The sequence below is a fragment of the Argiope bruennichi genome, chromosome 5, assembly GCF_947563725.1.
Source record: "Argiope bruennichi chromosome 5, qqArgBrue1.1, whole genome shotgun sequence".
Lineage (NCBI taxonomy): Eukaryota > Metazoa > Arthropoda > Arachnida > Araneae > Araneidae > Argiope > Argiope bruennichi.
Window position 1 is genome coordinate 40,736,467 of NC_079155.1, and position 27,054 is coordinate 40,763,520.

The 27,054-nt window shown below is 29.7% G+C and overlaps 1 protein-coding gene across 1 annotated transcript in view; it reads right to left on the reverse strand.

Moving 5' to 3' along the window:
- LOC129968249 (putative phosphoenolpyruvate synthase) overlaps window positions 1-27,054 on the reverse strand; it is a 61,632-nt gene that overhangs the window by 23,128 nt on the left and 11,450 nt on the right. The window contains exons 8-26 of the mRNA XM_056082104.1: window positions 26,328-26,380; window positions 26,082-26,206; window positions 24,820-24,958; window positions 22,722-22,783; window positions 21,845-21,957; window positions 20,626-20,726; window positions 20,494-20,532; window positions 19,854-19,981; window positions 17,799-17,869; window positions 17,376-17,440; window positions 14,532-14,679; window positions 11,052-11,169; window positions 10,850-10,950; window positions 8,249-8,320; window positions 7,392-7,498; window positions 6,401-6,473; window positions 6,212-6,316; window positions 3,538-3,717; window positions 767-901 (exon numbers count right to left, since the gene is read on the reverse strand). Of these exons, the coding sequence (XP_055938079.1) occupies window positions 767-901; window positions 3,538-3,717; window positions 6,212-6,316; window positions 6,401-6,473; window positions 7,392-7,498; window positions 8,249-8,320; window positions 10,850-10,950; window positions 11,052-11,169; window positions 14,532-14,679; window positions 17,376-17,440; window positions 17,799-17,869; window positions 19,854-19,981; window positions 20,494-20,532; window positions 20,626-20,726; window positions 21,845-21,957; window positions 22,722-22,783; window positions 24,820-24,958; window positions 26,082-26,206; window positions 26,328-26,380 (1,935 nt within the window). The remainder of the gene's footprint in view (window positions 1-766; window positions 902-3,537; window positions 3,718-6,211; window positions 6,317-6,400; window positions 6,474-7,391; window positions 7,499-8,248; window positions 8,321-10,849; window positions 10,951-11,051; window positions 11,170-14,531; window positions 14,680-17,375; window positions 17,441-17,798; window positions 17,870-19,853; window positions 19,982-20,493; window positions 20,533-20,625; window positions 20,727-21,844; window positions 21,958-22,721; window positions 22,784-24,819; window positions 24,959-26,081; window positions 26,207-26,327; window positions 26,381-27,054) is intronic.

A 27,054-nucleotide genomic window follows, 5' to 3' on the forward strand; every position in this document is an offset into this window, starting at 1 on the left:
ACCTCTATTTAGGCAAAACCTAACATTGTTGTCCATTGAACCGATGACTTGGTCACTTGGTTCTTGTGTATATCAGTGACTTCATTTCTGAATGTTGGTGCTTATTTTTTCTAAAACATTTTAAGTGAATCTGGTCACAAAGGCACTGGTTGCACAGTTATGCGACACACAAAATACAGTTCCTCTTGGATCTTGTGTATGGCAATGTCTCGACTAATGAATGTTGTTGATCTTTATAATTGTCTTACTTCTTTGAACTTCTATATGTTCACGCATTACGGAACAATTCTGGAAATTTTTAGAATGTTTTTCCAACAGGTGGATCGTTTTCATAATATTTATTTATCTAGAAATCTTCGTTGCTTTGAATCTCGCGGGTATAAAAAAAAATAGGCAGTCAATAATTTTAAATTATGTTGTTAGATATTCTAGTACCTTCCTTTGAATATTCTGACATTTAAAAAACTACATAACTCAAAATTGTAAATCATAAGGATATAAATAGTTAAATTATAATAAGAACTATTCAGCTTTTGTGAGCAACTACGTGGCCAAAAATGGTGGTTCTGTTTCTTTTCAATTAAATTTCCTAAACTTGCTTTTGTTTTAATGGTTCGCTAAGCATTTTTTAACCAATATTGCTTATAATATGATATATACCTCAACAACATTGTTCCGTTAAAAATATTTTGGAAAAAATAATAAATATTATAAACTGTATATAATGTTTAAAATAAACTGTATAAAATGCAAAAATAATTCTTACATCATCGAAATCCGAGCATGCTTTAAGAATTGCCGAGAATGTGTCTTTAGCAGTATTCGTCTTCAGAAATTGTGGCGTGTGATTGTAGATTCTTTCTTTCATTTTTTCGAGCCCAAAATCAAATGTAAATAAATACTGTAAAAAAGCACATCACTAAAATAAATTATAGTTTTCAAGATTATACAAGAAAAATAAATATAGCATGCATGTACTTAATTCAGAATATCATAAAATATTTAAAAATATATATTAAATTTTATTTTTATTTATTGGACATGATATTTTGCTAATAGCATATTTGCTATATTGTCCTATGAGTATTGTCCCGAAGCAAAATTGTCATAATTTATGTTTAGTCTAACCTGACTAGATATATTACTACATTTTAGAAACTTTTTTACAGTGAAATAATATTTGAATTGAAAGCAAAAACCCAGATCATAAGTTTATTCTTAAAATATCAAGCTTATGAATTCACAAGCTATAAAATCTGAAATTTATATTATAACCAAAAAAAGACGCAATTATAGGTCTAACCGTATGCATTCACCGTCAAAATAAGATCAAAACTTTTATATCAACCCTTAAATGAAAATGCAACTTCCTGTCCAGAAAAACATTGAGCTGATTGACCTTCGACTAAAATATTAGTTCCTTTTGAAATAATTGGCATATTTTGTGATTATATTAACTATATAAAAACAATTTTTGTTTATTTTTAAACAGCTATATTAATTAATTAAAATCAGTATATGGCCTTGGAACTACAGTATAGTTGCAATTCCATCTGTCATGGAAAAGGTCTTAATACACATTCACACGTCAGGTTCAATAAAAAATGATAATTTCATCCTAAAGCTCTGTATTTCGTAATTATTGTTCACCATTACCATGGAAGGCAAGGTCCATTATTTTATAGAGAGAGATGAATAAAAGGCCTTTATTAAAAGCCATGCGAGAAATTTTCGAGGAGACAACTCTCACCGGTGAAAATGATCTATAACGTCCTTATAAACAATGACTGGAAGAAAGCTTCGAACATATTTTGAAAGAAGATTAACGTTTTATTTGCATTTGTCGTATTTGTTATTCTTTGTGACTTCTCTTGGTCATATGAGCGAAATCTATGCCGTAATCCATTTCACGTATAACGCATATTCGCAGACATTGAAGCGCTTTCGGAGATACATGCGTATTCTGCATTTGACTCTCTAAATCTTTTGAAACTATTTCTTGCACCTTCATTCTATGTCAATACGTCAGAGACTTTATTTCAGTCTCATGAACGAAATGAAGATACATATAGAAAATATGTTGGGAAGATATGTGGTGCGAATATGTGAAAGAACTACAGCTTGAATGTTTTCCGTGACATGAAATAGGTAATAAGGAACGATTATTATATAGATATTTCTCATCGTTTTTGGAAAAGAAATTATAGCCATTTGTAATTTAAGAGATTGTTTTTTGATATCTTTGAGTAATCCATGTTTTCCTTAAGCATCAACTTTGAACTTAATAGGGCTTTTACTTTTTAGCACAATATACTCCCGAACTCTGAATCTTATATGAATGGGTTACCCGAAAATATTTAGTTAAAAAAAAACAAGTTAAAAGCTACATAAAAAAATGAACGCTGTGTTCCCTAGTGGTTGCCCTTCCAAGAAGTAACCGCCCCCGATGCTGCTTAACTGCTGATCAGACGTAACTTCATCGTTACTGGAATTGTTTAATCAAACATCTATTAAATAAATTTTCAATCTATAAAAAGCTTGCTATTTCGACTTGCTGGTAATATTTGACCTGAAAATCATTTCATTAGCGAGATCTGAAATATATATAAAAAATAATGTTACTCTGAACACGAATTGATATATATTACCCTGTATGAATCAATTGTTCAAACGACATGCGCAAGGTTGTGCTAATGGAAATGTTTTTGAATCCTTGTTTAAGAATTTAATTTATGAAATGATCTATAAATTATACATAACTAATACATTTATCATAAAAGGATTAAAACAATTTCTTTTTTATGTTCCTTTGTACGTTTAGTTCCTTAGTTAATATTTTCTTGCATCTTTTCTTCAAAATCTTGTTTTAGTTAAAATGTTTTATGTAAGAATCACTTGGCTCATTTTCCAAAACATACACAATGTACTACTTCTATAAACCAATAATAATTAGCTTGATGTACATTTTAATATGCTATTTCTAAGCTATTTATATATTATTTTTAAATCTTGAAAATGTGTGCACGGCCATAACGGTTGAAAATTGCAAATAAAAATCATATTCTAAGTGATTGTTCAATATGATTTTATAATTTGAACTTCTTTATAATATATAACAATGATGCCTTTCTAATCAATAATAGTATTACTAAACTACCATGAAAAATATTTTAGGTTAATCTTATGGCATTATAACCGTTAGAATTTGTTACATGTTGTGTACGTGGAATCAAGATTATGAATTTAAAATAAAATTTCAATCAAATTTAGATTGATAGTTGATACATTTCTATTAAATCATCCTAAATAAAAAAAAAGATTAAAAATATCGTTACGACGGCCATTCTATAAAAATACTTTCTAAACATGAAATAATTTAAGAAAATATATTTTACTATACATGTCTGCATGTTTCAGAGGATCTATATCTTAGAAATTATATACAATACGAAAATACTTTTAACAAACAAATAGGGATTTGAATATTTAATGTAAACATGCAAGCATTAGTTTGGAAATATAAAAGTCTGTTCATACCCAATAATTTCTCAACTGTTGGGGTATTTGTGATATTTTTGCAATGATGGATGGCTCTGGGCCAATTTGAGCTCTTTCCTTGGCACAGTTCAGCAAGTCAGGATCATCCAGTACACGCCCAAATATGCTAACTATCCAACCTTTTGATTTTGGAGTATCATAACCATATCTAGTTAACAGCTATAATAATTTTGAAATAGACGTATTAAAAATAAATAACAGAAAATATGAAATGGAAGGTCAATGAAGGAAATTCACTAAAGACTCAAACATCTAATCTCCAACATCGTAAATTGAAGCGGCTTCAGTCATATATTTTTTATTTGTTTTGTAATTTCATTTTAATTATATAGCACTGAAAACATTCATGCAAAAATAAATGTGCTAAGTTAGCCACAAATAAGTTCCAAACGTCGAACAGACCTAGAATAATATCTATATGTCCAATTGAGATAAAATTAGAACTACAAATAATTCAAACGGATGATCTTAACATTTATTAAATAAAAAATTCTAATACAAAACTCCATGACAGCTGGTGTAATACTTTATAAAAAATTTATTATGCTTTGAAAGTGTTAAATAATATAAAAAAGTAGCATTTTAACTGTTCAGTATATTCTGCTTCATGTTCAACAATGTGTTTTAATCGCAGAACTATATTTTCCCCGATTCACAGCAGCAGAATATCAAGAATATTGCCCCAAATGCTGTCCTTCACATCTTGCGTAGATGCCCGATTTTGACGGTAGATATTGTCCTTCAGGAAACCGCGCAACCTAAAGATGCGGGGAGGGGGCAATATCTAGCGAACGAGGTGGCTACGATATTGGAAAATAACGACTCATCATCCATGTACTTATAAAATAATATCTTAATAATTATTTAGCAAGGCAATCAATGTGAAGAGGTGCGCCATCCTGCATGAAAATGATGTTCTGAAAGCATCCATGCAACTAAAACTGTGGGATTCTAAAATGTCTCAGCATATCACGATACAGATGTCCTATAACGGAACAGGTTTGGATTTTATTTGCAGTTATCTCTTCATAAAAATGCGGTCTAATGATAAAGGTAGCCGTAAACCCACATCATGCTGACACTTTTTCAAGATGCAAGGAGTTTGTTTCTGGATAACAAGAAATTTTTCGCTGCCCATATTCAGTACTTATGGGTGTTGACTTGCCCACTGAAGGAAAAATGAGGTTCCTCTCTCCACAGAATGTTTTATTGCCAAATAATGTCAACTACTATTTTTTGCAAGGAACTGAAATGCAAAATTTTCCGAGCCTCCTAGTCCTTTCCTGCAATAGGTGCACAAGCTTGATTTTATTAGGATAACGATGCAAAATCCGCTGTAAAATTTTTGTACAATAGAATATGGCATATCCAATGCAAGAAAAACATCTGGCACACTCACATTATCATGTGGTGACAGACTGCTGGTTTCAACGATCACGGTAGCTAACGCTAGAGGATGGAATTTTCTTTCAACCTCTATATAAAAGAATGCCAAGTTACTCAGCTGTTTCAAATATCTATTATTTTTAGAATGGCTCTTGGACATATTTTACAAGTGTGACCGAGTTCTGCTGATTCTGATAGAATTATTTTACTAGTAGAATTTGTTTTTGAAACATAAGCATAATGTACAGAGAAGTAAATGATGGTAGTGCAGAATCCAATCTTTTTATCCAAAGAATAATGCTAATAGGCATGTGTTGTAAAGCAAATGATATTTCACATTTTCAATGCATTCAAATAAATACCATTTGTGTTATATAGCCATATAATGGTGAATTTTGGTGTTACATTTTTTTTAATATATGTCAAGCGCTTTGTTTGAATTATTTGTAGTTCCAATTGTATCTTATTTGGACTAATAAAATACATTCTAGAGCCCTACGAAGTGAGAAATTTGTTTCTTTTTGCATCTATTTAATATCGTTGTATCGTGAGCATGTATAAAAACTGCTCCTAAAAGGATAGAAGTTTTTATAGGTTATACCTAAAAATATATTTTAAATTCTAAATATTTAAAAATTTATTTAATTAAAAGGAGAAATTATTTGCAATGACAATATAAGAGTATAATTTCTTTCTTTTTTGACGTGGTGTAGGTCATTTTAGTTTCGAAATCGAGAAAACAAATTTTAATTAAACAAGTAAATAAATATTTAAAGTCTGAGACTTTCTAACTAAATCCTTACAATCCAAATAACTACAACCCAAATTCGGTGGCTTTAAATCTTAAAAATGGAGCGTCTTAAAAGATTTTTACATCATACATGACTGAATTGATAAATAGTATACAAGCCTATAGGCATTATCCTACTGTAAGACAGAAGTAGTGGATTAGGACATTTTGTTATGTTGTGACTTATGGCACTTTACAAGACCGATGAGAGTATCTGGCAGTGATTTAAGCCGAGTGAGCGTCTCTTGTTTTTTCAGTAGCGCCAACTAGGACCAAGAATACGACTTAGCTACTTCATGCGTCACATTCGCTTGCACAACCCCTTTTTACGGAGGGGGCACATTCACGCATCTCACAGATAGAACACAGAAGAAAAACAGCCATGCCCGAACTGGGACGCCCAGATCACGGGGAAGATGCGCTACCCCTATGCCAGGACGCCGGCCGGACATTTTGTAAATATCTAATAATACTCACATCAACGGTAGTCAACATCATATGATTGTAGAATGGAAGAAGACCACTGGAATAGTATCTACTACTGAGTAAATTGTCCGCAACACCTTTCTTTAGTGCTTCTCTCTGAATGAAAAAGGGAATCACGTAAATATCTTTAAAAATTTAACTGTGCAAGTATTTCAAATGTATGTAAAAATTGAAAAATACCTTAAACATGTTGCTGTAGCGCTTACAGATGACCTCAATCCCCAAAGGTGAAGTAGCATTTGGCATGACTTCTCTAAAATTGGTTTTGATAAATGAAACAAATTAACTTCGTATCTTTATTTCATCTTGCTGTAAATAAAGCTCCTCTAGTTTGGTACAAAATAATAATTTTTGAAATAAGATTTATCATTTTTATCGATTAACCAGTTAGCTGTTTCGACCTCTTTAGAAAATGTGTGTCTAAATTGCGTCTCAATGACGAGTATACTCGTCGATGATGTCAATGTCGATATAGTCGATGACGAGTATACTCGTCAAATGCAGAGTATGAGTAATATGAAATTATGTTGTAATCAAATGACTTTTATTTATTAATTTCAATAATAACTTTTCTTTATTTACTTGAATTAACATACATTTTTTGCATATGAACGAAAAGAAACATAAAAAATTAATTTATCACTATTAATTTTTTTAATTTGCTGTTAGAGAATGGTATTGAGCAAAGAATGATATAATGCCACTTCTAAAACAATTTATGGTTGCCTAATTACTTCTGAAATTACTAATATAACACAGCGATACATTTAAGAAAAATAATTCATATTATATCTGGGGTTTTTTTATAATATTTATTAATAATCTTTTATTCTTTCCTTTAATTTCGACTTAGCCTCAAAATATTTAAAATATCTTGAAATTTAAGAATATATTTGAATTTTTAATAAAATTGGAATTCAAACTGAAAATTGTCTCAACTTATTACTTCTGACGAATAAACTCGTCATAACGCAAAATATTGTACTTTGACCAGGACGAGAACACACGTCAAAAACAGTTAACTGGTTAATAGTAATAACAACGCAATAACGACATTAATCGTAGCAAGTACATGTATCTAAATTTTACTGACATAGTTAGCCTAATTCTTCTAAAAATTAGTTTATAAAAAGATTGCAAATTTATATAACTTTGTAAATTAAGATCTCACCCAACATTCGCCTTTGTAAAATATTCATCTTCCCATCGCAGTGGAGCATCAAATTCGTGCTTAATTTCGTAATCGGTTTCAGCAGTTGCATTGGTGACGGGTCTAGACTGCAAAATAATTAGACATAGACAATTGAAGAAAAGTAAATTAATCTGAAGAAAACTTCAGTTCATCATAAGCTATCAAGAACTTTTGGTAGGGACTTAATCTTGTTTGGAAGTTGTTCACTAAATTAAGGATAACCGTTTGACATTTATCACAACACAGTTGTCGTCTTTGTCATCTGATTAAGGTTCAAAATCGCGAATTCCATCCCAAGTAACTCACTAGTTGCTTCAAAATGGGATGTTAATATAAGTAAACTAACCAGACAAGCCTACATTCTTGTATGCCTACCTTTTTCTTAAAATTTGTTCCGTAACTTGAAAATCTCCCTTTATGAATCTGTAAGATTACAGAAATTTTCTATTTAAATAACCTAATAACATTTTTGACCGAAAGTAGATTTCTAGATATCATTTAATACAATTATTTAAATTCGAAGAATATTTTTTAAAGATTTAGACTTTTATTTTCATAAATGATTAATACTAAGTAACCAGCCAAATTATTAGTCGGAAGAAAAGCTGATCTCCACATTCCTCTAAATATTTCGTAGAAGGTATTCCAATGTGAGCTAACATAAAAATGTCATAAATCTTTATTTGTTGCCATTATATTTTATAGATGCCACTATAATTCTTATTCAAATAAAAACTTATTGACGCAAGATAAAATTACAAAAAAATTATAAAAACATTTTAAAAAATTGCGAGGTATCATTCAGTTTAATTAAAAATCATACTTGTATTTCTCACCTGTAAAATGAATATTTTATTATCAACCATTCCCCATTCAATGTCTCTAGAGCATTTATAGAAATTCTCGATCTGAAAGTAAAGTGAATGCAAAAATTACGATTACGATACGATAGAATACGATTTACAATATAAAATACATTTCTAATAAAAAAAAAAAGTTTCAATGATCGAATAATTTTGCAGAGAGTCTTTTCAAATATCATGAATATCTCTGCATCAACAAAGATGTGCTGCAAAAAATTTCACAAGAGATGTATTTCAAACTTGATGTATACTATCTAACAAATGGAAAGCATCTGAGACTCTCTTTTCTAAATTTGAATACCGCTTGAACTATGTATCCTTCAAATAAATATAGCAATTATCTGTTGTACTACAAAGTGTAAAATCAGGACTTTCATTTTTACACACCTCCTGCAATATATAGGAAGTTTTGTATGTAATTATTACAACTTCGCATGATTCTTAAAAGAAAAATACAGAATACAACCTTATTGTTCATTATAATTACACATAACAATTGAAAAACTAAATTTAGGGCAGTTGTAAGAATTATAAACCCTTTCAAAAATACGAACGATATCAAACCCATACGATAACTCATCCCATATTCTTTTAAGAAACTCTGATATGGTGTTTTGAAAGTCTGCAGGTATGCAAGTCTTTAGCTTATCAACTTCATTTGATAATGGGGGAACAAACACCTGCTGTTTTATGTAGCTCCCTGAAAAATATCAAGTATCGCTATACACACATACATGTAACCTTTAAGGCTTCATACCAGACATGCAGAAAAATTGTGATAAGAGTTGCCTACTGCTTCGATATCCTTCATATTTCTAAAGGGGCTCACACTGAACACTTTTATCTGTTGAATTTAAACTTTCAACTGTTACTTTTGATTTTCAATAAACAACAAGGTTGTGGTTTATTTTTTTTTTCTTTTAATAGATTTGTAAAATTGGGATGCTCATTTAAAATCAACTTACAGTACAGCATGTGCGCTCCATTATAATAAAAAGAAATTCTAATATTGATGGTAAAAATGACATATCGAAAAACCCGTACATTCTGAAACTAATATTGATACTAATCGTCTTCAGGAAAACCAGTTGTTTGAACATCCTCTGTAAGCATAAAAGAGTTTACGGAACTGAACAATCATTCCCCCAGACACATATGCTGTACCGATTTCGACAATATTTATTTCATATGAAATTAATGCCACCAATTGTCATATAAAGTTCAAATGAATTTCATATCAGTTTAATGACATTTCTGACGGTTTATTATGAAATGTCATTATCAGTTTAATGACATTTCTGACGGTTTATTATGAAATGTCATTATCAGTTTAATGACATTTCATATCAGTTTAATGACGTTCCATTTCCAACTGATAATGCATTACTTTTAAGCATATTTTCTGAAACACCTTGATATAGTTCGAGAATCTCGATCACTAAAAAAGTATCGAATACAACGATTTTGCCAATTTTTATTTCCTATAACGGACGAACGAGCCTTGGTGATGGATCTAGAATTGCTGTGAGCCTTTATTTTGCAATAATAACATAAATTGTATCCAACTTCAGCAACTGACCGTTTTTGCCAATTTTCATTCCAATTAATTTCGTCATTTTGCAGGCATAGCTGACCAAACAGATTCTCTATCCTTATTATACTGTCATGATTTTAAAAAATATACTTTCTTTTATTATGATAAAATGTATTTTATCAACATGACTATATTATTTTCTTTAATATGGCTGTCGAAAACGGTTTAGTATGAATAGAAATAATTTAATCATGTCGATCAACCGTGATGAACTATATCTTTTCACATTGAAAGTGTAGTTGCAATCAAAAGTTGCATAGTAATGATAGAGCATTCTGATTTATTAATTTTTTCTTCAAAGTATCGAAATTGTCAAATTCGCGACCAAAATTGAAGAAATCTTTCAATTCTGTTGAGTCTGGGGATCGTATTAAAGTTTTAGTTTGCAATATTTTTGATACGGAGAGAAGGGGGTATACGGCCATTGATACCATATAGAATAGGGGCCGCGGTGGCCTGGTGGTAAGGTCTCAGCTTGTGAGCCGTAGGGTTTCTGGTTCAAGACCCGATTCCACCGAAGAACCGTCGTGTAAGGGGGTCTGTTGCACGTTAAATCCTTCATGCCAAATATCCTCCCGCTGGTGTCGTGTGGCGTGGAGAAGGGTGATTCCAGCTCAGATGTCGTCCTCGTCATCTGACCACTGTTCAAAATTACGAGGTCCGTCCCAAAATAGCCCTAGTGTTGCTTTGCAACGAGACGTTAATATAACTAAACTAAACTAACCAAACCATATAGAATAGTTTTATTTTATACAAGAGAAATCTTGAGCTCTTGTATAAAATAAAACTATTTGTAGTTGGTAGAATAGTTAAGATTGGAGAATGCTATAGCGATTGTTTCGAAATGTAACTATATTTGTACATATCTTTTGGCAACGATCATTTTGTTCTCTATTCTTTTTATATATAATCCGTCGAAGCTTTTGAAAAACAATCGTATTACAAAAAAAAATTTCAAAAAGAAAAAAAATAGAACAAACTTTTATTGATAATTTCCCCAATCGTTTAGCATCTTCTTTGGATAAGCAACTTTTCTTTTGTGATTGTTCATCGATGTCTTCTGTAATAGTTCCACCAAATTCTGGTAGAAAATAAATTGAGAAAGAAATTTAATAATAGGCATGCACACCAATTTTTTTCAATAAATTTTCACCAGTTTTGGAAATTTATTTAAAAATTTACCTTTCATGATGATCTTCTGATGTTTTGTTCCGATAATAATATTTTCAATTTCCAACATTCCGTCTTTCTGTTTTCGAAGCACATAAGTGTCTGGGTCTACGGATCCGGAAACAACTGTCTAAAAACAAGATTAATTAAAATTTGTTTTCATGAAATTTTACTAATTTTCCTCAATTGATGTTATTTAGGATACTTGAATTATAATATCAATGAATACAGAAAAATATTACGAAAAATAATTCTACAGGGTGTTTCGAAAGTCTACAAACTTTAAATGGCCCACAAAAACGAGGCATTTTTGCAATAAAATAGAGACACAAGGTCTTTATGAATTAATATATCGGATAAAATGCACAAGAAGGATTTAATGGCGATACAGTACATATTTACAATACAGCAATAACCCAATTCCATGAATAACATTAACCAGTCGCATAGAGCATATGATATAGGCAGTTTGGAAACAATATCAAGAACAAACTTTTAGAGTATTTAAAGTAAGATCCCACTTGTGGGGGGAAGTCAATTGGGGGGGGAGGTGAGAGGTTGTCAGACAAGTAAGAAAGTTTACTCTTCCCTGGTCGATATAGTATTATTGTTCAGATAAGTTACCATCACTCCAATGATGGCAACTGCCTGAATTGGTAAAAATTGGACCTTGGGCAGTGATAATTAATAGGAATCTACTGTTAGTTCCTGAATGCTACCGCATCGACAATTATTCATTTTTTCCGGATAATAATGCAGAGTGGGGGTAATTGATAGTACTCTTAATTAGCTATATACACTCAGTGCAACTGGTTTTGTTGTGGTATAATAATTTTTTATTAACTGCTAAATATTCTATATATATATAAATCAGGATCAGGATCGTGGATCAGGTTGTATCAGGCTGAATTTGTTTATCGCCGTTTGGCAACATTTGACACCTCTAAATGAGTAAGACTTCAGTTTTACCCCCACGCTAACGAGGTTAGGCTTAACATGTTTTCGATCCATTATTGAATACGATTCTGTTTATTTTCTTAGTGTTTGATGCATTTAAAATTAAACATTGTTAATGAATCGGTCTTTCGGATTCATTCTGAAGTACTTTTGAATTAAAATAAAACAGAATAAAGGAAATTAAAAATTTATTATCTGCATTGCATTACCCCAATTGGTGTAGAAAATTCACGCATGCGCAATATGTTCTGATTGTTGACAACTGTATTTTCATAAAACGCTTACATAATTCAAAATCAGCCCGAATTTGTAAATCGCAGTTTGGCAACACTTCGACCTCGCCCGGAAACATCTGTATTTATCCTGTAGGTAATAGTTGCAAAAATATTTCACCATTAAACCAATGTTGTGATCCCATGATCTATCCCTTGCTATTTCAAAAAGGAGAATTAGGTTCAATTTTCGAATATACTTTTTGCCTTACATTTTTTTTATTTCTTTCATTGTTTTATCTTATTTTGGAATGGATATTATTTGAATATAGCTACTTTCAGACAATTTATTTTTTTGTAAATATTAAATTCTTATTCTGTTTTGTAGTATAGGTTCCAAATTTGAACAATTGTGAAAAAAACCCAATGTTTTTTTTTTTTTTTTTTTTGTAAATATCATTTTTTTTTTTATTATTATTATGTTTCTGTGGTATAGTTCCCAAATTTAAAAAATTGTGAGAAAAGCACATTTTTTTAAAATTTATTTGTTTGTTGAATATATATAGTTATTTAAATGAAAGGTTATTTGTGTTTACAAACTTTATGTGAACTTTGGTGCAGGTGATTTTTGCGAGTGTACTTTTTGCTTTGCATTTTTTATTTCTTTCATTCTTTTATCATTTTGTAATAAATTGAATCTGAATATATCCGTTGCTTGACTAAAGTGGTTTAGTAGATGGCGAGCGAGCTTGGACCGCCAAGCGATCCGAGAGGAACTGCAGTGGCAGTTCCTGGGGGTTGTCGAACATAAGCGAACAGGGTACTGAGCCTCCTAGTTTAATTTTTTTTTTTTTTGTAACTTCTATTTAATAGCTGCCTCTATAAAATATTTTTAACAGATTTTAATAGACATATAACTCATATTAATAGAAGCCTTACACCATTCTGTGCATTATGCTAAGCATCTAATTTCCTGCCTATAACTTTATGCATCAAATAATGTCACAGACGCAGGAATATTTAAAGTTGGATGATTGAATTAAACTGAAAATTTTCATCACTGCTTGATTCTGAAATTAAATCTTAATTATGAGGGAAAAAATTCAATTCTTTTAAGTGAATGCCTGATACTTAAATCTACTCAATATGGAAGAATAAACCGAATCTTTATATTTTGTATCTCTTTCCATTCTTGATGAAATATTGAAATTCATTTTTGATGAAGTATTGAATTTCAACATTTTTTTATTAAAATATTAATAGCGATAATGAAAGCGTTTCGAATTTTTCATTTCAACAGTGAAATTCATCGCTGTAGAATATGCCTAAAATATTTTTTAAAGTTATAATAATCTAAATAGAAATATTAGATTTCGAAAAATTTATATAATTAAAAACGTTTATATATATATATATATATATATATATATATATATATATATTTCAATTTAAAATGATACAATAATTATTTTCTTGCTTTAATATTTTCGGAAATTAAAATGAAAAAAAAAGTCAATTCCTCTTAATTCTAAATTAATTTAAATTCCAAATCGTTTACACCAATGCGTGTATTCTCTCTCTCCAGAATTTATTTACGTCCCAAGTTTGGTTGACTAAAATTGGTCGAAGATTAGCCTTAGAGCGCCAACATACAGACCCAAAAAAGAATTTCATCTTTATTATTAGTAGAGGTCATTAGAGAGTACATTTTACCTTATGTATATTAATTCATTAGCAAAGAGTTTCCTGTACCTTCACCCACGTTCGAAATATGAGTTACTTGCTTGTGTTATGGACAATGTTACTAAATCTTTTCTTTGTTCTATAAAGTTATCCGGGAGTCTGGGCTGAATCGGAGTCTTCTGGCCACTTGGGTGATTTTGTCACCGGTTCCTCGTCTGTATCCTACGCCCAATTCGATTTGGTTAAGGAGTCGTGGATGTGCTGACATTCGATTTTCCAGTCTATCACAAAAATAACTCGTTTTTGTCTGATTCATCAACTCTAAAAGTGTGAAGATGTTTTTGCAAAAGATTATATGATGCCTTGATTAGAGACGAAAACCATATCATTTATTTCTATGTAAATTAAAAATAATTTTACTTTGCAATTCCACGTTTAATTTTATGGTCCATTTTATAAAATAATAAGGTCATATCAGAAAGCTTATTTCTTCTAAGTTTTTAATTTAAACTCGACTTAAAATTCAAAATATTTTTACATTTTAATGTGGGACTAAGCGTTCAATAACTTTGATTAATTAATTTTTTCATGTGGTAAAATAGCTTTCATTTTTTGCATTTATACCTATATATACACTTACTTCTCCTAAGCCATAATTTGCAGTTATTGTGATAATAGTGGGATTGTTCGAAACTGGATCACATGTAAAAAGAACTCCAGAAACTTCACATGGAACCATATCTTGAATGACAACAGCCATTGGAGAGTTCAAAATTTGACCATTTCGCCTAAAATATAGTAAGAATGAAAAAAAAGTAATTAAGATTTTAAAAATATTTTTTAGTCTATAATAAAAAGTAATAAAAATATTTATATTACTCAAATAATGATTTCATTTTTCTATGGATGACATTTTTAAATATGCAAGATACTTATTATTTATTTTTGTTGATAAATAGTATATAAGGAATGTATTGTTACTTAAAGAGTTCTCCGTGAAAATTATAAACCTCTGCCGTTTTTCACCGTTGTAAAACCGAAAGAATGTTTTACTCAATAATTCAAAAATAAAAGCTCTAAATAAATTAAATTTGTCTTCAAAATAGATTTACGTTAAATTTTTGGTTCGATACGTTAATATGTTGATTATTTGCCCTTATCTTTTTGGACATATGAAAACACGATAACTCAAAAATGCAATAATTAATTAAAATTTCATACATGACATTAAAACTAAAACTGCTGACTTGTATCAAATTTTAGACTTTACAATCAAAGAAAAATGTCTAAATTGTATATTCTTTTCTCTATGCTATTTTAAAAACAATACACAAAACAAATCCTATTATATATTGCTTAAGTAAATCCAAGTATAAAAACGAATACTTCCCTAAATTTAATTCCGTGCAATAGTTGAAAGACTCAGCATGAAAAACATTTATTCGATAAAAGTTAAAAAACCCAGTTGCACCTTGAATTTTAGAATCGGAAGCTTCCGGTATGGGGGCTTGTTGTCGCCCTTTAGTAGGTACAGATATGGTGTTGGGTTATCTACCTCTTACCTATGATGGTACGTGTCGCCTATGAGAGATGTTGTACCATGACCGATGATAGCCCTTAGGACTCTCAAACAAAGTTCCTATCTACAAAGTCTCGGCGTTATCGTTCAATTTATTCCATGTGCATTCGGGCGGAGTCAAGTAACCATTTCTAATTACCCCATACAAGTTAATTTCATTCTAAAATGCCTTAAATTACTGCATTCATTATTTTATAAACGATCTTAAACGTTATTTGATATTTGAAAATATGCATTTTAGAATGAAAGGGATCTTTTTTGCTAAGAGAATGCCCCGAAAAGTTAAAACAAATATAAAAATTTGAAATTGTCTTTTTTTTCCTTATCCAGCCAAATATGAAGCAATGCATTGAATAAATTGAAAAAAAATGTGAGCATTAATTGTTATTTTTATTTTCTCGTATAGAAAGAGAAAGTATTGTAGCTGTCAAAAATTTCGGTTATAAGATTCTGACGAATCTCCACCTTTCAGAAATTCCAAAGTTAAAAAAATATATATATTTTTAGAATTATATCTACCTGTCTGTGAACCCATGAATTAAAAGTTCTTTGAACAAGATGGATGAAAATGGATATATTTTCTCTTCTCCAAACTTGTATGTTTCTTTCAAATTTTGTTCGAAATTCGTTCAAAGAAAGTTTGCATATCCGGCTTCCGAATATAAATTAGCACAATAAAATTAAAAACGCTAGGTTGATAAAATTTTGTATAAAGATTTAATATCTTAAGTAGAGATGTTTCGCTGACGTCTTGCATAGGTGTTGCGCGTCTTTCCCGTAATCTGGGTGTCCCGGTACGGGTATGGTTGTTCTTCTTCTGTGTTCTGTCTGTGAGGTGTGTGAATGTGCCCCCGCCCCTCCTCTGTAAAAAAAGGGGTTGTGCAAGCGAATGTGACGCATGAAGTAGCTAAGTCGTACTCTTGACCCTAGTTGTCGCTACTGAAAAAGCAAGAGATGTCTGCTTAAATCGCTGACAGATATCTGTCAGCGGGCTTGTAAAGTGCCATAAGTCACAAAAACAGCAACAGAGATATGTTTCAAATATGAACCAAATCCATCATCTGCACTATCATAAGCATATAAACGCGATAACCCAAAAACGTAATGACATAAATATGTGAGCATTTCTATGCGATTAAAATTATAGCTCTGTGTTAAGTTTTGGTTTTAATTGGTTTGAAGAAAGGAATCGAAAACATTCGGTGTTTTTAGTACTTGTATTTTAACCGTATTCCAGTAATTAATTGCCAAACTTTGAGCCTTAACAGGCTTTCCTAAAAGCATACGGTTAATATTACATTAGTAGATTTATTAGAGAGTATTCAAGAAAATTTCGAGATACTCGAACTAATTTTAAATATATAACAAGTAATATATATAAAAAAAATTTAAGTCAGTTCCTACTTATTTTCTTATATTATTTGTATATATCTTATATTATTTATGATCGAGTGTCTCGTCAGTAATCTCAGAGCTTGGAGACAAACTTGGCGACCATTTCGCGCCATGGCGATGGATTTGGCGACTTCGGCGACCAAATAGAAATTACTGCACAAATTTAATTAATGAATTAGTATTCGAAACAAACTATATTAACATCAAGTGTCATCCACTACAAGTTTTTAAAAATGTATTTGAACTTGAGTGGATGAATAAAAAGTATTTTATTAACAACTGAAAATTTGAACAAGATATATAAATATATATATATGGAGAGTGTGAACTAATAGTAGGAACTGAAAAAAAATTAAACAAAGAACGGTTTTTGAAATTTATCCTTATTAATTTCAATTTCGTTTTGAGCATTGTTTCAAATAAAATACCTTGATTTTTCTAATGGTTTATGATTTTAATTACTAAATAATTAAGAACATTGGATTAGCATGGTAATTTTATTTTATTTACCTTTTGTATTCAACAGCAATGTGGCCGAATTGAGAAGCCCAACACTTTTTCACAGAATTAAATACCTGCAAAAGATCAGAAGAAACAAAATAATTCGATAAAAATTATACAATTTCATAGCATAAAAAAAACAATCAAAAATACATTTTTCTATTGTTAACCGATAAATAACGGGAGATTTTTGCAAGAAAAATTTACGAGCTATCCATATTTCTATGCAAAATTTTTCGAATCTAAAATAATTGTTGCTTTGGCAGTAATTCAGATATCAAAAAATAAATTAATGTTTACAAAATTAAAATAAAATTGATTAAGCTTTAATCGTCTGAAAGAAATCTATTTAAGATTAGGCATTGCCTTATAAGAAAGAAAGGTAAATTAAGTATTTCTATGGCATTATTATATTTATTAATATTTTATTACTTCTTCAAGTCCTTGAACTCCAAGGAATGTGCTCATTTGCCCGGCTGCGGACATTGTTGCAGAATCCTCTCCTATATAGAATAAACAAATGAGAATGATTCATTTTATTTGGGCGAATGATCTTTGTCATTGAAAACTGGCATGACTTTAATGACTTTTGTCATGAAAAAAACATTGAAAAAATATTCTGCTAAAATCTTAAAGATCTGTAAGAATTTTTTAAAAACAATTATAAACATTAAAATTGGTTTCGACATTTTGAAATATGTAATAATGCAAAGCTAAGCGGAGATACGGTCAATATTCAAAACAAATACAACATAAAATAAAGCTATAAAACACTATTTCCTAACATATCTTATATATATGACAGTAACGTCAAATATATTAGAAAGTTAAAATAAGTTTACGCACACGCATATATATGTAATGATATTTTAAAATCTAATTTAATCCTAATTAATTTCCAAAGGTTTATCTTAATTCGGAAAATAGTAACTTCATTCCATAATATTCTCTTATTCCCTGATCCAATTCTACCTTTTTATTTAATTCAACACGAGGTCTAAAAATTCTTAATTCAACACGTTCCGAGTGAAGGGATAAATAATTGTCTAGCTAAGCGAATTCTTTTTAAAAGATACGGAAATTCCCCTACCTAAATCGACACGGGTAAAGAAAATCCCTATAAAAATCTCATAATATATAGACACTGGGAAAATTATTTTCACCCTCTTTTCTCCTTTGCTTTTTTCTGCTCTTGTACGGCTGGTGAGCGGACGCCAGTTCGTCCGCGCTTCTTGTCCATAAATTATGCCAAAAATAAAAGCGAAGCTTAAAATTCGAAAGAGTTATCTCTGTCGTCGGAGATTCTATTCTGCTTAAAAAATTATGTTTAGATAATTATCAACCTTGGATGCAGACCAAGTGACTATGAAAATGTCATTCGTTAGAAGCAGAAAAAAATCTCTATTTACCAGATATCAGCATTCATAATAACATATATAAAGTAAATGTGTTCTCGATTTTTTAACTAAGTGTAGGTGTTAGAATGTAGTTCTACCTATCGATAATGAGAAATGACATGCGATGTTTTTAATGTCTTCTATATTACTCTCAGAGATGTTTTGTGAGACCTTCTTATCCTTTTATTAAAAGAATCCTTATCCTCGGGCTTTAATTTCGACCAAATAGCGAAAGTCCATAATATTCTTCAAAAGACGGACGAATTTTAGCATTAATTATACAAATTACGTAGTTAGTTCATATTTAGGTAATACCCTTTATAAGGCACGTTATTTAAAAAATATGCTCTGCGACATGGTCAACAAATTATAATTTTTAAGCAATAATTTGTCAGATTTTACAATCCACAAAATTTCAAATGAAGCACAAGATATTATTCGACAGCTCCACTATATTCTGAGAGTCGTATAAAGTCGCGAAAATGTGGTAGAATGTTGTTCAGCATTTTGAGCTAATTGTTATAGAAAATTGATTAAAAATTGAAAATTATTCTTTAAGAGAAATTTTTTTTTGCTGCTATCAAAGATGATATTTATTTGGTGAGCATTTTAATTGTTGACAAACGTCCCGACAGTTTTTCGATGAAACTGTAAAGTCTTTTTAATAATCAATTCCAGATAATAATGGGTCAAACGTGGAATTTTTCTTTATTTTATCGATTCGTAGACGATGAATCTTATAGATAAATTGGGCATAAATATCGGGTATCAAATTGAGTAACTTTCAATATGTATGATGTAAAAAGATAAACAAGTCTAAATGTTTAAAAATCCTATTACACTTTTTCCCATGTGATTGAATATTTTATATTGATCTCTTGAAATAGATTTTGCTTTAATTATTGAATAATAATTGATAGTTCAAATAATAATTAATATTGCTTAATAATTTTGTAATAATTGTTAGTTGAAATAAATTGTGTAGTTTTGTACATTCTTATTTTTGCACAGTCAAATACAAACTTCAATACATATATAATATATGCTGTAACTAAAATAAAAAAAACTGAAAAATAAAATTATAGAGCACCTGTTGCAGAAGAACGAACAGCAAACTTTCGATAGTTCGTTGCGTTACCAAATAAATTTTTCAAGCTTCCAATTATACTATGGCGAATTTTGTTCGGTAGTGATGTTTCTTCTATAACTCTTGCAACCCTGCAAAAGTCAAATGGCGAAAAACTTAAAATTGCAATTGAAAGACAATAAGATAATAAAGAAATTCTTTTTGAATTTTAAAATGGTTGAAGTCTTTTTTAATGTATCCCTTGAGTTTGCCACCAATATAGTAGCCCAAATAAACGATTAACTCCTTCATTATTGGATCGGACCTCATTGAACGTTTTATTGATATAGAGCACATTAGTCTTCTAATTTTTGAGCAATTTTTATGTGTATGGTTCTATATGCAATGGAAATATAGAAACTATAAAGATCTTCTTTCAATTTTTCTGTCTTGGCATGTTTTAATCCCCTAGGTTACTGATGAACAGGCAATTAATTTCATTTTTTCAACTCCTTAAAATTGCTACTTATAGAAGGCCGAAAATGATACTAAAAATACTCGAAACAACTTATTTCAATATAAAGAATGTGAAATTCTATATAAACGATTTAATTTTGACAAGGAAGCAAATGACACAAGGACATAGAATTTGATATATTCTTACCTAAAGCAAGCAGTTTTTAAATCACCACTTTCATTCCCACTAAAATAAAAAATAAAAATAAAACAGATTCGTTAAAGTATGTAGCAAAGCATCATCTATACTTCACTTTATAATTATGTAAGTATTTCTTACTAAGCTACGTCCTCCAAAGATTTCACTGCTTCGAGAATCTCCGACGTCAAGAATTGATTGTAAGCAGCTGTGGTCACCACAATGCCTTTGGGTACTATAAACTGTGAAATGTGAATACAAATATTTCATTTATAATAGCAAGACGATAATTCTGTTATTCATTCAAAAACTTACTGATGTTTATTAAAACATTGTATTTAATTTGTATTAAACATTGTATTTATCTCATTGTATTTATGGTTGGATACAGCTAGCTAAAAATTTGTTTTTTACATTCTTATATACCGTGAAAACTGTTATAATTGTTCAAAATTTCTAGGAATTATTAGTTTTAAACTTCTTTTAGTATATCTGCTTGGTGTTCAGGCTGTGAAATAGGAAGTGGAATAAGCTAAGTGAATGAAATTCAGGATATGATTTGCACACCAATAGGGTAGATTTTATCAAATTTTTGATAAAACCAACAATGGGAAGTTTAACATCAAATAGGTAAATTAACTCAAAAATTCAATGGACTAGTTTAGCAAAATTCAGCAAAGTTGTGTAAAGCCGACCCCACACAATGGATGTTGCGGATATTTTTCCAATGTTGGACGTTTAATAATTTGTGGCACCGTGTGGTCATATTTTTGTGTACGAGCTTCCAGTGAAAGAGCATCAAACATTCGCATTGGTGTATGTCCACAGTGGTTGTTTGTCTTTAACACCCGAATCAAACGAGAGCTCGAACATTCGTAATAAGTCATTCGTTTATATGGGCTTGCTCATATGGGTTTGTATGGGTATATATGAGAAAGTGGATAGATAAGTCATGAAAATATATTCCTCATCATTTGATAGCGGTACGAAATGTAACAATTTTCGTCCAAAATAGACAGCGAAATATTCAAAAGTAAATAGTTTGTTCCAAATTACAAGGTTCGTCTCAAAATAATACTCAAGGTTATTTAGAATGGGGCGTTAGGATAATATAAGTAATTATAAGTTTTTTAATAATATATAAAGTTGAACTTGAAAGAAAAATTCAAATTTCCATTCGACAAGCTCATAATAATAGCAAATAAATTTATAATAGATTAGTCGATGACATGAAACTTAAATAAACTCGGTGATTTTTTTGTGGCAAAGAAAAAGCAGGAAAGCTAATTTTAAAATTAACAGACCAGATGTCCACAGATAAAAAAAAATTCTCTGGATATATTTAGTATCGAAAACATACCGTTTTTCCTTCTTGGCTGAACTGTGTTAATTTTCCCAAAGATGAACCTTTACCTCCAGAAACTTCTTCTAATTGGCAAATATCTTCAGTGAATTGCGCCGTCAACGGTATAGCTTAAAAATAATAAATTGAAGGGAAACAATTGTGAAAAAATTCATTTATGTACTAATAGATAAAATATTTTTGATTTGGATATTTTCTGTGGTGGGATGAAGCGAGCGGACTACTTTTCTCGCGTAGGTATATCTGTGTGATTATGATTCCGGCACATTCCTTCCGCGAACTGTTTAACATGATGCTGTGTGCGTAATCATCAATACCTGTGTTCTTTTTTTTTTTTTTTTCTTTTATTATGTCTAATAAATGTGCTGTCTTCAAGAACCATGCTGAGATTTGTTGAAAAGTAACAACATTCTGTTTTGTTTTTTGGTTTTTGTTTTGTTTTTAACTTATATTTATTATAAATATTACAGAATCTTAAAATTATTTTGTTCTCAAATGTGATACCAAATGACGCCTCTGGTATGAAATCAAAATTAAATTTATTGCAGATTTTTATGAAATTATTTAAATAATATTTTGTCATAGAGACCGCAGAATTGTGCAAAATTTCAAAATACTAGCACATCAGGAAAAATGTGAAAAATCGATTGCAAAATTGCGCTTGTGTGAACGTGTGATATGATTTCAATTAAAAATAATATACATTATTATCCAGTCTAAAAAAAACTAAACAGGGCTGTGAACTAGACATTTAATGTTATATCACTAATTAAAAGAGAAATTTATTTAAAGAAATTTAAAAAGCCTTTATTACACATCTAAATTTTATGTTTTAAATTTTTTCATTTCATAATTTCTAAACTTCTATACTTACTTTTCGGACATGTTGCAATCTTTATAAGCTTTTTGGACCTCTTCGGCATGCTGCATACTTCTCTGAAACCAAAATAGCATATAATGAATGAGCGCTGACTCATTGCAAATAACCTTTCACTGTCTCTCAAAGAATCAAGACTACGAAATCCAACAATAATAAGGATGAACATAACAGTCTATCGCTACAGAGACAAGTGAAAACAGTCTGTAAAGCAATTTAATTTTCCAATTTGAGGTGTTCACATTCATGGAAAGTTTTCAAGAGACAGAATGAGTTTCTGATACTGTAAACGTTTGAAAACTTAAAGAGACAACGTAATAAACGTCACAAAATCAAATACCAGATTTGATATATTTAAGTCTGTACATTTTTGAGTTATAGCGTTTGCACGTTTCTGAAATTAAAGACCAACAGACGGTCAACCCCTTGTTGGTTTTGCCTCAAAATTTGATAGGTGTCTATATTATAGATGTTAAATTTGTGTACCAAATTGTATCAATCCAGCTCTCTTCGTTTCGTAGTTAGCGTGTTAACTGACATTCGAACAGCTAGGCAGGCTTCCTCTGAATTGAGTTTGCTCAAAATTTGATATAAATCAACTAATTCTGTATAATGACCGCATACCAAATTTCATTTGTTTAGCTCAAAATGTTTTTGAATTATCTTTTGGCACAGGCAGACGACATTTTTCAAAAACTTTTTTTTCGAACTCAGGGAGATTTGAAACACGAAGATTCGTCAAAATCTTGAGTTTGAATTTATTATTTATTTATTGACGATTACAATACTTCCTCTATACTTTCCGTACGAGAAAGTAAAAATGAACCAATAATAAAAAATATAACCTGCTTTTTCCTATAGTATCGTTTTTTAAGGCTGGTAATTTCATCGTTTGTATTCCAATGTGATTTACCCACGATATTTGAATCAAAGAGGACTAAATGTGCCAGTCCAAAGTTTTCGCATTGGGCACACCCGTTTCACCCATAAACACCTTTTGTTAGGTGAACGGTATCCAACTTGCACATCATGTCAAGTCGATTTTACCATCGTTCATATTTTAACCTAATGCCCTGTTTTTAATGGCCACCGGCTGCATCATTTCGGAACATTGTACTTGAACATCCGTGACTTGGTAGAAGAATATCCTCACAAGAACATTTTTAAATTTTTAAAAGAAATTGGGTTTTTACATCTTATCTAATTTTATAGTTCTTTAGTATACTTTCTGAAGATTTATATTTTTATAATTGATATTTCTATCGACAAAAATTTTAACATCTAGATTAAAATTTTTAAAACTTTTTATCTCATTTTACGATATGCTTGGCGCAGTATAGCCAAACCTGGCTCTTGCGCCATAAACATCAAACTCAAACTCAAAGTTTTTGCTAAACTGAACTAAATGTCATAAGAAAAGAAAAAGCAAGATCTCTTTAAAAATTCAAGTGGATTTTAAAAGTCTGAATTGCCATATACCAGATGATAGCTCGAATCAAATGATTCACTCTCATTTATAAATCGCTAGAACTGTTCAGCAATAAGATTTTAAGTTGAAATTTTATATATTTTTGATAGTCTAACGGCGTTTTTTTCTTTACAATTTTTTCAACTTTGAAAAAAAATGCTACATTTTGGGGGGATATATTTATGTATAATATCAAATATTGAGAAGTATATTACGCCAAAAAATTCATTATAAAAATAGACGTAACATTATTCCCTACAGGTTGTTTGGAAACATTTCGTTGTTAATATCTAAGCGTCCTTCATTGCACAATATATTTCAGATTACAAAACAATATATTCAGATGTCGAAATAATATCTAAAAATGTCGAACAACAACTTGAAAATATAGCTGAATTTCTTGTGACACAGATACTTCACAGTGAATATCGAAATATAAAATTAATTGCATAGAAACTAAAGAAGAAATTTCTTTTCATATCATGAAGGAGGAGGATGTCTTATTTGCTTTTTATTTGATAAAAAAATAACTTTGTTGCTTCATATTTGTTGAAAAAATAATATTTATTTCATGACTATGACTGATCTATGCATAAATATAAATGAATAATGATGAAACAATGTTACCCAGATATAAGCACTCCATATCCCTTTCTATTTCTAATTTCAAATTCGATGAAAGATATCTCAAGAAATCCACTCCATCCTTGGAATCTGTAGAAAATAATGGGCTCTGCTATGCTTCCAGACAATTCATAGCGTTCTCCTGAAAACAAATAACAAATGCCACCTGATGAGAACTAATCAGAAACAAAATATACATATGTATAACTGATTGTGAAAAGTGCTTGAAGAAAATAGAATTATACAAATATTTGAATAATTTATAAAATAAATAAATCATATATATAAGCTCAAATGCCAAGCAATATTTTTTATGATAACTTCATTATATTGTCCACTATTCAAAATATCGAACAGCAATAATGATTCAGCATCAACCATTTGCTATTTTTCAATTCTTACTATTAGCTCACACTCTCTCTCTATATATATCTTGTTCAAATTTTTAATCGTTAATAAAATACTTTTTATTCATCCTCTCAAGTTTAAATACATTTTTTTAAACTTGTAGTGGATGACACTTGATAATACAGCCTTTTTTTTCAAATATTAATTAATTAAATTTGTCCAGTAATTTCTATTTGGTCGCCAAGTTTGTCGCCAAGCTCTATTTTGCCACTTAATATTGTAATTCTGTTATATGTATATACATATTTATATTAATTGTAATTATTTAATAAAAAGTAACTAAAATTAAAAAAAAATTGTTGACTTATATAGGAATTAACTTTAAAAATTTATTTTTATATATTACTTGTTTTACCTGAAATCAACAATGTAAAAAAGTAACATTATAAATTTAAGAGACATAAGATTAGAAAGATGCGATTATCAAGCAATTCAAACTTCCAAAAATGTTTCTAAAATAATTTATCTGTGGATAGAATAATAAAGTCAAAATTACATCGCAAAATGCATCACATTTTATCATAAAAAATTCAGTATTCTATCATATTTAAATACGGACCGCTGTAATCCCTCCGTAGCCTTGAATATTTAGCTAAAACAACAAATAAAAACTCATGATAGGGAAAAACTGTGATCAACATTTGATGAACAAGATGACATAGGAGCACTTAAGCAGGTTATTTCAGAGAAACCTGGTCCACTTTTGTGTCTATTTGGAGGAAAACAAATGCCTTAGGACGTAAACAAATAATTTTTTCGAACTTTATTTTCTAAAATAGACATACTGAATAATACTCCACTTTGGTTATTAATATATTTAAAACATTATTTCCTAATATAAAAAAAAACTTTCTTACCAGTTTTAAAATTTGCTTTAAAAGAGCTTTGCGATTCCTCAGAATCAGCTGAATTTATCGCGATATCCAATTCTTTCAGAGGTTCCAGAAGTCCATATGTATCGACAACAAATCCAAAAGGCAAACTAAGAAAGGTACGAAAACGTGACTCTTAAAAGTCCAATAAATTTTGAAATAAAAAGTCTAATCATAAAATTCATATTATAAAATTATTAAAATTTCAATTTAATATGCATCATATCTTACTTTTTAAAAGCGAAAGGCACCGATGCGCTTGATAATTGAAAATTCAGTCCATTCTGTAAAAAGAAAAAATATAAAGGTTGCTTTGTTTTGTTTTCTGAATGGTACGGCGACTTCTTATTTACTAAAAAATATGTTGATTATAAACAAAGGTATAAAAAATTTTTCAAGCGAATATTATATCTGAATTAAAATATAGTACAAGTAGGAAATATTAATAATTATAAGAATATAAAAACTTTATTAAAATATTTGTTATTGTTGATAAAACATAATTTCGGTTTATGGTTATGGAATAATCTACAAATGCGTAACCAAAAATAGGTACTCGAAAAAGTAACAATTACATATAAAATTCACCAAAATTAGCATAATACATAAAAAACTATTTATTAATTACATTGAAGTTACTTTCATTCTAATACATTTAAAATAAACTTTTTAAAAAATTATTAAATATCCTAAACCTTGAAAAATGAATAATATTTTTAATGTAAATATTTTAAAAATGTATACTTTCCAGAAATATCTAAAAATTATAAGAATTTGATTATAAATGCATTCATTATGATTATAGATAATATAACATAAAAATGCTTTTGAGAAAAGAAACTTAAATAATGAATGAAAATCACACGTTGAAAAATTAAACAAACATGGAGAAAAATATCAAACATAATATAATGCATTTTTATCTAATTTTCCCCTTTATTTTTATTTTTTTTTTTTT